Raw genomic sequence first — 16,611 nt, forward strand, 5'->3', positions numbered from 1 at the left:
CAGTTAGACTACACCTGCTTTATACCTTATTAACCGCTTTTATCTGCGAGGGTAGATTAATCAGTTTAAACCTATGAAATAATGGTTGAACTCATGTTACATTAATCTGGTATTTACCTAAAATGCAAAATAACATAACATCACTTTTCATAAGCTTACAGGGGAAGAAAAAATTATATTATACATAGAAACCACAAATATTGAAACAAAATTTGAATTTTGGTTATAAAATGGTTATATATTGGTTATTATATCCGAAAACGACTTTAAATTTTTTTTGATGATGGTTGTTTTGCATTTTTGGTGACGATATAGTTTTAATATGAAATAAAGCTTTTCAAATCGACAGAAGAAATTTTATATCCATAATTGTCCGAGCATTTATAATTATATTTCGATTACTTAGCATTGAAATTACTCTATATTAATATGGAGAATTTTAGCATTACGATTACCTTAATCAGTATCGTATATTTCTTTTCATTTTTATTATTATAATTTATAGCATATGAGTAAATACTATATGTGACCTGAAACTTAAATATTTAAGGATTACATTATTTACATTTAAGTATTTATATTATATTATTTATAATTAAGTAAATAATTTATATATTTATTATATTTTTTGATTACAGTAATCATATAGTATTCTTTGGATATTTTAAAATACAGTTATTACTTATATAATCATATTGGTAATATTCTTGATTGTAATTGCATTAACAGTAATCATATATAATTTATGAATTTCAATTTTTGTAATGGTAATTTAAATTTAATATTAATTATAATTGCCCAGCACTAAGATTAGTTGTTGGTAATTATGGAACTTTAATGAAATTTTAATGTAAAGAGAAAGCAAAAAAGCCGTATAGTCATAATAATCATACTGAAATGCGAATGGGTAATCATGTTAATAAGAACGGGAATGATATCGATAATATTTAATGGAATGCTATTGAAAATTGAAAGGATGCAAGGATACAAACACTAGAATATGATAATGAAATTTATAGTAAATGTGATAATAATAAAGGTAATGATAATAATAATGGTAATGGTAATGGTAGTAAAAATGATTATTGTAATGATAAAGGTAATCAATTTTGAAAATGCTAGTGTGTTGATGAATACTGATACAGGTAATGATTGTGGTAATGCTTTTGAAAATGATAAAGATACAAGTACTGATTTTGAAATTTCTATTCAAATTTGTAGTGATTATGATTACAATGTGATGATGATAATTAAAGATCATAAAAATGATAATCCTAATGTTAATGATTATTATAATTATAATGGTTATGGTAATTATAAAGATTATCATGAAATTTATAGCAACTATGATTACAATAATGGTAAAGATAATTGTAATGATCGGGAAAACGATAAAAGTAAGTATTGAAAATGATAATTATAAAGGTAATGATAATTAAAAATACAATGATAATGGTAATTATAAAGACAATCATATTGAAAATGATGGTGATGAATACTGATACTAGTAATGATGGTGGTAATGCTTTTAAAAATTATAAAAATACTGCTATTGATATTGAAAATTACAATGAAAATGGTGACTATAATAGTAATGATAATTATAATATTAATGAGCATGGTAATTATAAACTTAATCACATTGAAAATTATGGTAATGTATACTGTTACTGGTAATGATAGTGATAATGCTATGAAAAATGATAAAGATGAAAGTAAGAAGTAGTAATGCTTATGCTAGTAAAAATGATAATCGTGCTGATATTGTATTGGTAACGATAATTACAATAAAATGTACAGGGATTATGGTTACAGTAATGGTAATGAGAATTATAATGATTATGGTAATTATAAAAGTAATCATATTGAAAATGATGGTGTTGAATACTAATATTGGTGAATACTTTTGAAAATGATAAAGATGAAAGTATAAAATGGTAATGCTAATGCTGATTATTGCTACAATAATGACAATGATACTTATAATTATAATAATTATGGTAATATAAAGGCTGAAAATGGTAAAGAAGTTTATCGCGGTTATGGTAATCATAATGGTAATGATATTTATAACTGTAATGACGCTGAAAATGGCAATTATGTTGATGAATATTGATAATGATAATAATAATTATAAGCAAAGTTAAACTGAGAATGATAAGAAAACTCCGAGGCTTAAGTATATACTTTTGAAATAATAAAGACTTTTAGGTAATCATTTCATAATTTAGCATGCAAAAAAAAATACAAAACAAAAGTACTTTTATACTTAGTTCAAACTTAAAATATTTTGCTGAAAAGATGTAGGTATATAAAGGAATATAGTATATATGTATGTAATTATATCGTGCAAAGAAAACCATTAAAACACTAAACAAACAAACTAGGTCATATAACTGCAGTACAGAAACAAGTTGCGGCGCTTTGAGCCAATTAGATTGTTAAATGCATAGCAAAAATAATACTAAATCAACAAAAACTGGTCGGATATTGTCATAATTAACACTAAATAAGTATTAAGCGCTTAAAGTATATTCATTTAGTGTGTCTAAGCAAATAGATATGAACCCTATGAGAACGGCGCCAGTGCGGGTATGCAACAGCTGCGCTTTTAAATAAAGATATATATAAGTATATATATATATATATATATATATATATATGTATTCATACGAGTATAACTTATACATATGTACATATATCTGCTGGTGTGCAGGAAATTGAACTCGTTATTGTTTCTTGGCCGGCAAAGAGTTTAATAACATTTCAATACTTTTATTTTTTTTAACTTCATTGACATAAATACCAATTCGCAAGCAAATGCAATAACAAAGAGAAAAAAAAAACGAAAAATGCAATAATATTAAATGGTTCAAAGCTGTTTATTGCAATTTTTTAATTATTTATGCAAAACGCTCAAACCAAGTAAGTTAATTAAGCCTCCAACGTGCCAATGTACTACTAGAATGGTTCACAGCAGTAACGACAACAGCGAGAGCAAGCAATTAGTCTAGTCTAGCGTAAAACGTAAAATATTTGCAGACCCGTCTTGAATGAATGTACCAGTTTGTGTTTGTTAAACGGGTGACTAATCGAAATGGTCATTTATTATTGATGCTTTTAATTAGTCGATGTGAAGTAGTGAAGGCGCTTCTGCAGTGTCATATGCCATTGTGCATGCATTTAATTTATTTGCAATTCTATCAACAGCTTCTTATTATATTTTATATCAGTTAGTTTTCAGTAGCAATTTTGCTACTTCATCTGCCGGCTGGCTAACTGATGCAATGGACTTTCGCAGACTTTTCTGTTTTGCGCCAATACTATTACATAAACTTCCGAAGTGGCGTCAGATTTTTAGACAAATTGTTGTATATGAACGCAAATGGTAATAATTTGTAGATTGTGTGGCCTTAAAAAATAAATTTTTTGGACAGAGTTGAAAATATTTCTTAAAAATTTTATGATTTAGCACGAGGTTGGTATTATTTTTAATTACAAAATACTTGTAATACTCAGAGTGTCTAAGATGAACATTCGAACGGCTCGCCATAAAAATCGTTGGCTCGAAATCGATTGTTTTCCAGGCCAAATTGTTCAGAATAATCCACAGAACATTTCCCGCATATACGATTTTTCCGGGTTTTTTGGTTCCTTGTAAATCGACTTACTCTAATGTACACATATATTTTCGGGATAAATTTTCTTCAAGTAGTTTTCATATTATCTCAAACATTTTTTTTAATTGCTAAAGGTATTTCTCTGATATGAAAATTTGTAAAAAATAAGTTTTTCTTTATCTTACTTATGTATAGTATTTATTAATATTTTATGTATTTATATATGACACCCTTTAAAATAGGTATTTCTTAAAAGTATGGCGCAATCCTCATGCTTTGTCAATATTTGCTTTAATTGTTATCAAATGAGTCTATGTTTGTTTTTTTTTCAAAAAATTGGTCGATTGATACTCTTACTCAGAAAGTAAAGATACCAGCGATCAGTTAATAGTGCAATCTATGGTATTTGCCCTGTCGAATATAAGCTTAAGGGTTTCAGGCGAATTAAGCTTAATCAACGATAGCGTTTTTGCTGAAAATTAATGTGTACTTTCGGTCTAAACAAGGTAGTCGGTTTCTATGTGCTTCTATTTGTTAAGAAGTCTTAATTAATCGATATCGTGAAAAGAAATTATTGCTCGATTATTAATCAGTCATTAATCAAATTAATATTTGGCGTCTAAATGTATTTTTTATTAAAATTATTTATAATCATATTTCAAATTTTTCGATTAATACCTATAAAATAATTTTTCGATAAGTATCGATAAAAAAAATTTCGATTAATACCGACAACTAAAAAAGTTTATTTGTAAAACAAAATATCGCTCTTTTTGTTCATCGATCATTTTCATATTTCCCCATATTTTTTGATAATTATTCGTTAATTTTCGATTTTTATCATTGAATTTCTATATTTTTTACCGATATTTACATATATAAAAACTGATCAAAATTATTCTTATCATTCAAAAAAACTTTGATTATATTCGCTTGGTTAAAAAAGAAAGTTCAGCAATGAAAAATTAAATACTGATATTTTCGTTTATCGATATTTAGCATTTATCGATATTTATCAGTTATCAATATTTATCATTTATCGATATTTATCACTAACCGACATTAATAATTTATCGTCATTTATTTTTTCTTAACTGTAAAGGTTTTTTTCTAAACCAGGCGAATATTATCAAAATTTTTGTTAAAAAAGATATAATATTTAGCATTTATCGATATTTTTTATTTTAACTGTAAAGATTTCTTTTCTAAACCACTCGAATCTCTGTGACATAATATTCAATACCAAATTACTAATATTTCTTCTATATATAATATTTATTTAGTCTATACTATATACATATGTTAATAATCTGTTATTTCAAAAAATTAATTTCAAAAATTTAAATCTAAATTTTACAAGTCTTCTCCATCCATAAAACCATCCATCATGGTTAGAAAAGCAAAAGCAAAATATTTTTTTTACAAAACATGCTCAAGGTAAAGCGTCAAGCAATTTAGTTTGCACACAAAATCGATTAAACGCGTTGACGTCGGATTGTCAGTAACTCCGTAAATTTCAATGTTTAGTGAAAAAATTAAAAATTAATGGCACTTGCCATATTTAATTAAGTTTCATTGCAAAATACAAAATTATTTGTATTACGTTTTTGAGAGTCACCTGATCTCGACTAAATGTGGGAGCTTGTGAAAATTGCAACAATGTTATGCCAAAATTAGATAAAACTAAATATCGCACACAAAATTTATTGGAACTTCTTTTTTGAATACTTACACTCATCGTAAAAACTGCCGAATGTCGTTTATGTACTTCCGAAAGAAAAAATTAAAAAGTCTTACTATTTTCTGCCCACAGTGGTATACACTAAAACCGGGCACAACACGTCGAATCATATACGCACCCACGGGTATTGCTAAGAATTACTACTACTAATTAAGAAAAAAGTAATAGAGTTTATACTAAGCGCCAGTCTCATAATTAAAATTATTATTTCGAACATTTCTCAACAACATAATTTGCATAATTAATTATATGGAAAGCGCTATGCGCACTAATAATAAAAACAGGTGTAGAACCGACTGTCAAAAATTTAGAATGGACGACTTTTCAAGTTGCCAAGCTGAAACTCTAACTTCATAAAGTAAAGTTTAATACTTTTTTTTTGTTTATGATATAACAGTGCTCTTTATGTTCAAATCGTATGTTACTTATGTACATAATCTGCTTATATTTCTAGAATTGTTTTAAAGCTGCTAACGTTGTAGATTTATTTTTTGTCTAAAAAGCAGATTACTATTTTTCATTTCACTTTTTATAAAGCTACATATTTCTTCCTCTTTATTGGCGCTACATACTTACGCCGACTAAGATGTTACGTAATTTTGTTAGTTGCATGCTTTGGAATTTTGAATTTGAAATTAGATTGCGTAAACTCACTTTCATATTAAATATTAGTCTTGTTAAGAAACGAGTTCTATTAAGGAAATTATTATGTTAATAAATTAGAGATTTTTTAGGTAAAAAAGAAAGAAAATGTCTGCCGGCTGGAATAAGTTGTGCACCCAAATTTGGATATCTTTCGTTGACAAGTTTGTTTTCTCCAAAAAATTCGTTGTGGAGAAATATTAATTTTACGTTTCATTATTATTGTACAGTTATTTCTACATTTGAAGTGAAGTCGACTACATTTCTCTCACAGGTCGATTCTCAAATAGATGATAGGTAGGTAGGTTGGTAGAGCGTCTGTCTAACGACGCACCTAGCCCTTTAAGAGGCTCATTGTGATACTACCGGAACTAAAGTCCCCTCACTCTATTGGCTCCTCTATGAAACACTCCAGTTTATCAGCACAAATGGTTTGTGTCACCACCCAGACGTCGTCAAAAACCGTCGACCGATAGTTGCGATTCTTTTTCTACCTAGAGCCGTACATTCCTAGTCTACTGGCATGTCTGCCAATTGGTTAATCACCTGTTAGCACTACTGCTAGAGCTCTTATATCTTTGCTTTTAAATTTTAATAGTCGATATCTGTGGCCAATATTTCTTTCATGCCACATTTGCCTTTTAGACGAGCAAGTCAGGAATTTCACAGACGCGGCTATGTTTATAACATATTTGTCGTTTAAATATCTGCAAGTAGCCAGAGGCATATAATTTCCTTACCGGCGTCTAATTTTAGCATGATGCTTGCTTGAAATAGTTCAGCTGCTTCACAGTTCACAATGATATCACTTTTAAATAATCGATATCGTGAAATAAAATTATTGCTACATTATTAATCAAATTAATATTTTGGCCCTTAATGTATGTTATAGTAAAAAAAATTATAATAATTTTTCGGTAAATATCGATAAACTAATTTTTCGATAAATATCGATAAACTAATTTTTCGATAAATATCGATAAATAAAAAGTTTATTTGTGAAATAAAATATCGCTTTTTATTTATCGATATTTGTCGATAAATTTTGTCATTTATGGACAATTTTCGATATGAGCTGATAATTTTCCACACTTATCAATAACTTTCGGTATTTTTTACCGATATTTATTATGTCTAAAATTAATAAATACGAATCAAAATTAATCATATCTTTCATGAAAACTGTGATTATATTCGAATAATCAAAAAGACCGTTCATCAATGCAAATGGACATATCGATATATCTAGAGTTTTTATATCATTGCTTTTACATTTAGTAGAAGTTATCAGAACTCAAATATATTAGAAATAATTCTAAATTATTTAGATCTCGCAGAAGTTCAATGTTCACAATAATTCCAAAGCTTTTATTCGAACTAAAAATAACTTGAAGATATTAGTTTCGGGTTCAATTCAAGGTTCTCAGGACTAACTAACAATCTAATACTACTATTTTCAAGTTTAAGTTTCGACAAGCGAAATACAGAAAATGAAACCCAATACCATATAAAAAAATTTAGTGACTTTTCTACCAGACTTCCATTGGAGACATTTTATTTTAAGATTTTATCAAAAGTTTTACTGTTAAGAAATAGATCTGTTATTTGATACTTGAAGGTCTCGTTAACGGAGAACGAAGAACGGAGAAGTCTATAGTAGTTCTTTTCTTTTACATAAGAAAAATATTGAGCTTCTGAACTATTTACTTTTGACCTCTTGTACGACTTGTGATGAAGCTGTAACGAAGGACGGATTTAATGGAAAGTCTTTTCATGAAAGAAAGTTTTACCATTGTCTGTCTTAGAACGAGCTCTGTGGACTAAAAAAGCTTCAGCTAGGTTCAACGAATTAATACTTAGAACTGTCAACTCTGCACTATTTTATATATGGTACAAAAATATTAGAGAAGCTTGTTAAACTAAAATTCGAATCTCCCACGTAACATCGAAGCTGTTGATTATTTTATGCTCATGCAAATGTAGAGACATTCCAGAAGACATAAGGTTACATCAATTTTCGAGGTTGGACCGGGTGGACAAGACTTTTTTTGACATTTAATTTAACAACAGTTTTTGAAAAAATTAATGCCAGTGAATAAAAAATTAATTGAGTATGATTTCTCAGTGTGCTTGCTTGAGTACATATGTATGTATAATTTTTTCTACAACCAACTTTTACTATTACGTACACTGATCCATTCTCCTTTAATTTTATTTACGTTCTCCTGTCCTCATCGAAAACTTGCCTCATGCGACACATCTACTAATGGCACATAGAAAAAATTAAAAAAAAAACAGCGCTCTAAAATTGTCGTGTTGGCATCAGAGAGATAGCAGTGAAACTCTTTTCTATATTAGACCCGTACTAAAATACCAAAATATTTTGCAGACATGACGTAGGGCAGCGATTGCAAAAGTATTGGTTGACAACATACATAGTTGCCGACCGAACCTTCATCAAACGCATCATTACCGAGGATGAAAAGCTAATCGTCACATCGAAACTGCCCTACAATCTAGTGAATAACTCCCCAAAAATTAACCGAAACAAAAACCACGTCAAAGTCGAAAGAAAATCAAGGTTATGTTCATTGTTTTCTTTGATTACCCTGCTGTGGTTCACCATGAATTCACTCCACAGGGTCAAAAGAACTGTATGAAGTTTTCCTTGGTTATGTTGAGGTGTCTACGTGAAGTTAAGCGATAATGCACTGTCACATTCTTGCAAGATTTTGACTGACTTTTTGTTCAAATATGAAAGATGAGTCATCGCGCAGTCACAGTATTCAACAGATTTGGCTACATGTGAGTTTTTTCCTGTGCTCGAAACTGCGAAATGTGCTTCGACGAAGGCACCATGAGTTGAGTTCAATGAAGACATTAAGAGTTATTTTATGCAGGCACTAAAAGTCATTGCAGACGGAACTTATAACAGATGATTATAGGAAATTAGATTAAATGTTTGTGCTTGTATTGGTTTGAAAGGAGAGTTTTTTTTATTTAAGGCGCTAATGATTTTTTTTTTGTCACTAAATACGTGAAAATGTATTTTTTTTGTCAGCCCGGCTCAAATTTGACTCATACTATAAGGAAGATTCAGTATAATAAATTTGTCTTTTTAGGCGTGAGTTATAAGTACTTAAGTCACATAGTATGAATAAATATCGAATCTTCAGGAACACCAGCTTATTCTTAGTTTTTCCCAACGGGCGATAAATTGTTTGAGTTCTAGTTGGTTAGTTGCGTTGTATTGTACAGATGATATTGCCAAGAAAACCATGGCACTTAGGGAAAATATAACAGCATACAAGCCATGAATGTCAACGAATTAATACAAGTATGTTTCTTAATACGAGTATGCTCTTATATGTTTCCTAAAGCCTTCCTTCCCTTCCTTAAGCTTCAAAAACTTATGATTGGACTTGCAAATGAAGCCACTACACCAATTTGCTAATATTAGACCACTTTCAATGGTAGTAGATAAAAATTTAAACATGCAAATTTGAAAAATGCTCTCTAACCCAAAGAATCTACATCCGCGTTGCCAACCACCGCTAAATGGTGCATAATTTTCTCAAATGCAATTTTTCACTCAATTAAATATGTTAATGAACAACAAATTTGAAGCGAAATTGCGGGCAGCATTCGGCATAGCATTAGCAGAAAAGAAACAAAAGCAACAACCGCTGAACAACCGCCAAGCATAATAGCAAAATAATAGCAGTAAAAGCGCAACAGGTTCGTTCTGCTCATACAACGCGCGCTATGCAAATGCAGTCCAATTACGAGCAAAATTGTGCGACACGGCACACCCACCAGCCAGCGACGCGACCAACGCGCACATAGAATGCGAATGTGAATGCGCATGCGACGCGGAATGGTCTAACTGACCGCCGCTGAGTGAACGTTAACGGTATGCTTGCTGCACTTGGTTAAACTAAGCTATGACCACGCATAAATTGACTAAACACATACATATATATGCGTATGTGTAAATATTTGTTGCTTGTTATGGGCGCTTATGGTCGGCTTATGGCACGTGTGCGGGTGGCTACGTCATGGCGTATACGTCACCAAAAGCATGCTGTGCCATATTAATAATATAAATACTAAAGTGGCCATATTATTATTGTTACATAACTTAGGCTTAATTAAATGCAAATTGTTATTGGCAAATGCGAAACGAAATCCTAAATTAATGCAGCACGGTAGTCACGTATCTAGTTATGCATGTATATATGGTATACATTTGCTTTGGTTGGTAATTTATTAACCTGCCATGCTTTTAAGGCCTGTTCTCAGACAAAAAAAAGGGCAAATAAAAGACCACAGTCGGCCAGTGTTATAAATTCTATGCTAATGCTAGTTAAAATTATTAATATATTATTTATGGCCAAAAGCAATACTAATGAACATGATAAAACATGCAAATTTTGTCTGCTAAAAACACGTACATAAATAAATTGGAATAAAACTACAAAAATCAAAATAAAAAATATAATGCTAAACAAACTCTGAAATCAGTCACCGCAATATTTACATTTGTATATATGTCTGTCTGTCTTTCATGTTCTTCGTGTATATGTAGGTCACAAAAAATTTACCACAAACCTGTTTGCGGCTTCGAAGTAAACAAATACATTTTTCAACCGCTTTATAAAGTGATTTTTAATTTTTGTTTTGCCGCCTTAGAACTGCGGATGTGCTGCTCATTAGGATAAACAATATTTTTTACACAAATTATAGATTTATAGCTTTGATAGTTAAGCGAATATATCACTGTACAAGAAATATAAAAATTTATTGGAAAGCTGGTCTCACCACTTATGATATTTGAAATTAACTAATTTTATTAAAATCGAAACTTAATGCCGAAAAGATCAAATAAAGTCGCACTTAAACGTTTCTACTTAAAACAAGCAGGATAATCTCTTGATAGACATGTAATTTATATAGTACTAAACATTCTGAGCTTTTAACCCACATGAGTCACCAGAAACTACCCGATCATGTACCGAAGCTATAAAACCCTTTACAAATAAAACAGTTTTTAAATAAGAAATTGATGTTGTTAAATCTATTTTTATGGCAGCTTTTTGCCAAGCGGCTAGATCTAAACATTTCTTCGGAGATTGTAGCGATGCCTGAGATAATAATCCGGGTATTTCCAATTTCCCGAAATTTATTACGAACGAACGCTGTCTTGACTGCAGAGCTTAATGCACAATTTTAAATAAACAAAACTGATTAAATAGTTCGAAATTGAAAAAATATTTGAAAATATTTGTTTGTAAAATTTATACCACTTAATTATAAAAAAAGTCGAAAAAATCTTAAACATTAGGTCGACTAGTTATTTTTATGATGAAATACCTTTCTGCGCAAACGCTAGTGTTTAAAGGTGCCTTTTTCGGGCATTGAAATTCTAAAAATTCATAACTCAAAATTTTCCATATTGAGTCAAAATAAAAAAAAAAACTATGTATGATCAATATTTTGCATCGAAGCACACACACAAAGAAAATTATTTTTTTCTTATTTTAGAAATTTTAGATGGAATGACCCATATTCTTTATTGAGTCGCTGATGTTTGCTTTTGATTATTACTAACAACGTGGCAAAATGAACGTTTCCAAGTGCCGAAATTGACCGCCTAAGAAATCGTTATTCTCGAAATGTTTTGTAAAAACATAATTTACAAATAATATTCACTTCACCTTGCACTTTTTTGTTATAAAATAAAAAAAAATAATAATAATAATAAATGTTAGAGCGTAAAATCACATTGGCTTAAAAATAAGGGCTGTACCGAAAAGAAACTGCACAGTTTCAATTCAACATTTCTTCGAAAGTAGTCATTTGATCACATTATAGTAAGTACCGTTAGAAAGCGTGATCAGTTCTGCTTCTATTATTTTTTCTTTCTCTGTCATTTGTAATATCACTTCCGGGATACCTCGAATCAAAGAGCAAGTGCGTCGGCAAATTGTGCACTATTATGTACTGCACCGAAAAAAATCATTTCATACAGAAAGCCAGCAAAACAGTTTAAATTCGTTGTAAAAGTTGTGAAAAATGTTATAATAAAGTTCAAGGAAACCTGTTCTCTGAACGATTTATAAAAAGTGGGCGAAAAAATTCCCAAGTGTTCAAAATCTTGAAAGATTGTGTTGGATGCGTTATAATGGACGATGAACCATATGTAAAAATGCACTCAAGAACATTACCTGATCCCTAATTCCATACGAAACTAAAAGATGTTACTAGCGACCAGACGGTGCCAACAATTGAAATGGAAAAATTTGGCGAGAAATTACTCTTTGCAGCCTTAAGGCCACTCCATTTTTCACAAAGGGTACTAATCGGCCAACAATTCTATGAAGAAATGTCTAAATCGTCGTCTTATACCATTTTATAAGAAACACATCGTGTCAACATTATTTTAGCCGAATTTAGCCACAATACACCACGCTCATTCCACTTTAGCTTTATTGAAGGCAAACCATGTCAATTTTGTTGAAAAAGAGGAGAACCCTGCAAATGCTCCAGAATTTCGCCCGATAGAGAAGTCTTGAGCAATTGTCAAATGGAACTTGAAAAAGGATCATCGAGTTGCCGAAAACGTCGATGAATTTAAAAACAAACTGGCTTAGGGCAAATCGTGTCGCTACAACAAAAGGTGTGCAGAATTTAATGAAGGAAATTAAACGAAAAATATGTAAAAAAAATTATTTATGTCTTTTTATGATTCCCAGCTCTCACCCAGTGAAATCCACAATAATTGTTTCTTATCCCACGAAAGAGCTGCTTTGAAAACTGCTGTTATATTATACATATGTATATAAAGACAGTGCCAAATATTTAATGAAGAGTATACAGAGTAGTCTGGAAACAATAAACTGGCATCAGGAAAGCTTCTGGCATTCAGTATTTCCAAATGATGTACGAGTGTACGAAATTGATGTAAAAATGTAATTAGTCAGGTGATTAAAAAATTGTCTAGAAAATCCTATTGCAATCGAATCATATTTAGCCCCCATATTTATACCCTCCCTTGGACACACCATTAGAAAATGTAAAAATTATTTGAAATTAATGAATATTTTTCTAAAATATAGAGCAATCAGTTTCTATTAAGAAAATGTTTTTTTTTTTATATATTTCAGTTAGCCAAATCTTTTGGGCAGCTTTATTTACATTTTAAAGCAGACATATTGCACATAAATAGTACTTTTAATTAACTCAGATTTTGTTTTTATTTTTTGCATAATTTTTTCTCGCCAAAAATCGGTTTAAAAAAATCACGAAACACAAAATTTACTTCTCCCCATAAATGTCAGGCGGTCTTATCAGCTACCTACATATGTAGTTGCATATATTCTTAAAACACTTTGCGGGCTGTCGCAATGACCGGAATAAAGTCTAATTTGTATGCATGCGCTGATTAATTAAAATGTTGCTTAATCTCTCAACAAGAACCAAAAAACAAGAACAAAAAACGACTACACAACAACTTTTAGCCGAAAATGAATTCTCTTAGTGCAGCACGTTTTGGCCACTCACTTTTGGTGTTTAGAAACAGAACAAAAAATAGTGAAAAATGACAAATTTCGGGCAATTAAAAGTAGTGTGCAGATTGTTGCCAACTGGATTTGCAACTTTGTTTTTGTTGTTTATGTCTTTTTTAAATATTTTTTATGTCTTTTTTAAATATTTTTTTTTATTTAATTTTTTTTTTAATTTTTTCTAAATATTTTTTTAATCACTTATAATTTTTTTTTCTAATTTTTGTTTATTTTTAATTTTTTTTTATAATTTGCTTATTTGAAAATTAACTCAATTCGCTAGTTTGTTAAATTTGCATCAAATATGTATCTAAATGTCGATTTGTGCTTGACAGAAACAAGTTCGTTGCTTAAGTCTTTCGTTTACATTCTTAACATTGGCTGTAAACTCCGGTGACGGTCAGGTTACTTTGTTTATCTATATAGTTTTTGGAATATTGGCAAGTCAGCAGCAAATATCGGTAATTAATATACATATATATATATGTGTGTACACATACATACTCATACAAAGCAAAAGCCAAAAAATATAAAAACAAAACACTCAAATAATAGCGCATGCTGCCACACGTTAGCTGCCAACGCCACATGTACAGCTTAGTTAAGCCGCTCATTTTTCAAAATTATTAGCTTTTGTCTGTTTTTCGAACTATTTACTGCCAAAACCGCTGTTTCACTACACTTTTTTTTCAGCATATTTCATATTTTTTCATTAACGACTTTAACTTTACGGCAACACCACTTACAGTACATACTTGTATATTTGCTTTAGAACGTGTTGCTTCCACTGCATAAACAACGGAGTAGCAGAAGAAGCGCAAAAAACGCCAAAAAATAATAATAATATTTTTACAGAAACGTCACTCACCTTGTTCGCAAATTTCCGTTGCGTGTGTTGTTCAATGTTTTTGCGGCCAATTTGAAGCTGCTGCTGCCGCCACTGCCGCCGACACCACCACCTGCACCACCGCCGCCGCCCAGTCCCAGGCCACCATTACTACCGCTATTCAGCTGGCTGGCGCTCGTGCGCGGCAAACGTGGATTACCGGCGCCGGTACGCACGGACGCGCCACCACCAACACCACCACCACCACCGATGCCAGCGCCAGCGCCGCTATTGCCATTACTGCCGGCTGCAGCAACGCTGCAACTATCGCTGCTTAACACCGCAAAGGTGCAGACGAGCAACAGCAGCGCGATGGTGAGCGGTGAGCGTTTGTTGTTGCGACAACAAATGGCAAGCCCACCGTCGCGTTTATTGTTGGTGTCAGCGTTGATGCGCAGCGTTTTGCTATTATTGCTGTGCATCGTTGTAATTTTCGTTGTTTTGTTGTTGTTGTGTTTTGTGTTGCTCTTGCTTTCGTTTGTAAGAACCAGTTCTTGGCCGCTTGCTGCTGTTGCTTTGCCGCTAGCAGCGGTTGTTGTGCTTGTTGTTGTTGTGGCTGCTGTAGTGTTGGCTTATAACTGACGTGCCGCTGTACTTGTAGTTGTTGCTGTTGCTGTTGCTTTTGCTGCTGCTTGGCCTTTAAGGCCGGCATATTGCTGTGTAAGTTCGATTATTCGAATGTTGCTCTTCAATTTTTTGTTTCACGCACGTTTCCTTTCTTATTTTTTTTGTTTTTTTTTTTTTTTTTTGCTTTGCTTTTTGTTGTAATTGTTGTTTTTGCACTATTTTTTCTTCTTATTCGTCACTTCTTGTTTTAACACGCCGCGTTTACACGTTTTCTTTTCACAATCATTCAAAACTTATCTGTGCGCACACACTTATTGTTGTAATTGTTATTTGTGTTTGCTGGATTTTTTTTCATAAGTAAAATTTGCAATACATATATTTAGCAAATGCACTAAAAGTGACTGTAAATAAGAAATAAATATATAAAAATACGAAATTGAAAAAGTGAATGGTCTAATGACTCGTCTCTATTTTTATCATCTTCCATTCTTCGGTGGACATTTATTTGGTATTTTTATTTTTTTTTTTTTTTGGTAATTATTATATGTTCAGAATTAGCTGGTTTGCTTTGCTGTTTCTCTTTGATAAGAACGGTTTATTTAAATCGATGCTTTGCATTTTTCGTAAAATACGGATATTTTCTCAAAAAATCAAATTTTGGTATTTTTAGATATTTTTTTTTCAATGTTAAAAGGCCCGTCTATAGGGATCAACAATGAACGGTTTTTAAAAAAGGTTTATTTTTTTTTTGGAATATGAAAACTCAAATTTTTATTATTATATGAATATGTTCAGAATTATTGTCATTTGAGCCCTTTTTACGTTTACGTGTATTTGCATGTGTTTACTTTCTCTTTGATAAGAACTTTTGGTTTATTTAACAAACTCAAATTTCATTTGAAGATTTGCTTTAAATTTCGAATACTACAGTTGATGAAAACAAAATAAAAAAAGTTATAACTGAAAATGTTAAACGGAAAACCCGCGTCTTAATAACTCTAACATTTAGTTGTAATACTGAAAAATTAAAAACGGACGCTTGAAACTACGACAGGAATATTTCGTCTTTTAATCGACATATCCACTGATAATATCCCATTTATTCCTGAGAGCTCATTCTAGCCATTTGATTGCTTTGTGCGTGAATTTGAGCATAATCGTGATAAACCCACTGTAATTGTTGCTAATCTACTAAGAAAACCCGTTGATACAAAAAACTGTTTAATAATAATTCGCTGAGTATTTTTTAACAAAATGTTAGAATTCTCAATACAAAACTAACTGAATTGCATTTAAATAGCTTTAATTGTATTTTTAAAGTCATCGCTTTCACAGTAACTTTGCTAAAGCCCCACATTTTTGATAATGAGACATTCAATAGCGAATTTGAAATCTTTAGATATGACCGGCTGAGCAGAATAGGAAATGGTGTCCTGTTTGTTGTACAGTCTTCAATTGCAACTGAAGAAATCGATCTTCCTAATGCAGACTTCATTGATTTTAAGTGTATTCGAATTTGCGTTAATAGTGGTCATACTTAAATAATGTTAGCTTATATACCGCCTCAATCAGACTTATATTATATGTATA

General features: G+C 31.0%; 1 protein-coding gene and 1 long non-coding RNA gene across 5 annotated transcripts in view; one reads left to right on the plus strand and one right to left on the minus strand.

The window, feature by feature from the left end:
* The window catches only part of LOC126756471 (keratin, type II cytoskeletal 6A), a 276,027-nt gene that overhangs the window by 195,192 nt on the left and 64,224 nt on the right, over positions 1 to 16,611 (minus strand). For 3 of the 4 annotated variants that reach the window (XR_007666585.1, XR_007666584.1, XM_050469541.1), the window contains exon 2: positions 14,437 to 15,422. The exons of the other annotated variant lie outside the window; for it this stretch is intronic. Coding sequence is in view for 1 of the 3 variants with exons in the window: in XM_050469541.1 (XP_050325498.1) it covers positions 14,437 to 14,876 (440 nt within the window). In the remaining 2 variants the exon portion in view is untranslated. The remainder of the gene's footprint in view (positions 1 to 14,436; positions 15,423 to 16,611) is intronic. 4 annotated transcript variants of the gene reach the window in all.
* The window catches only part of LOC126756485 (uncharacterized), a 164,810-nt gene that overhangs the window by 132,645 nt on the left and 15,554 nt on the right, over positions 1 to 16,611 (plus strand). The gene's annotated exons all lie outside the window — the stretch shown is intronic.

This window comes from Bactrocera neohumeralis, chromosome 4 (assembly GCF_024586455.1).
Source record: "Bactrocera neohumeralis isolate Rockhampton chromosome 4, APGP_CSIRO_Bneo_wtdbg2-racon-allhic-juicebox.fasta_v2, whole genome shotgun sequence".
NCBI lineage: Eukaryota > Metazoa > Arthropoda > Insecta > Diptera > Tephritidae > Bactrocera > Bactrocera neohumeralis.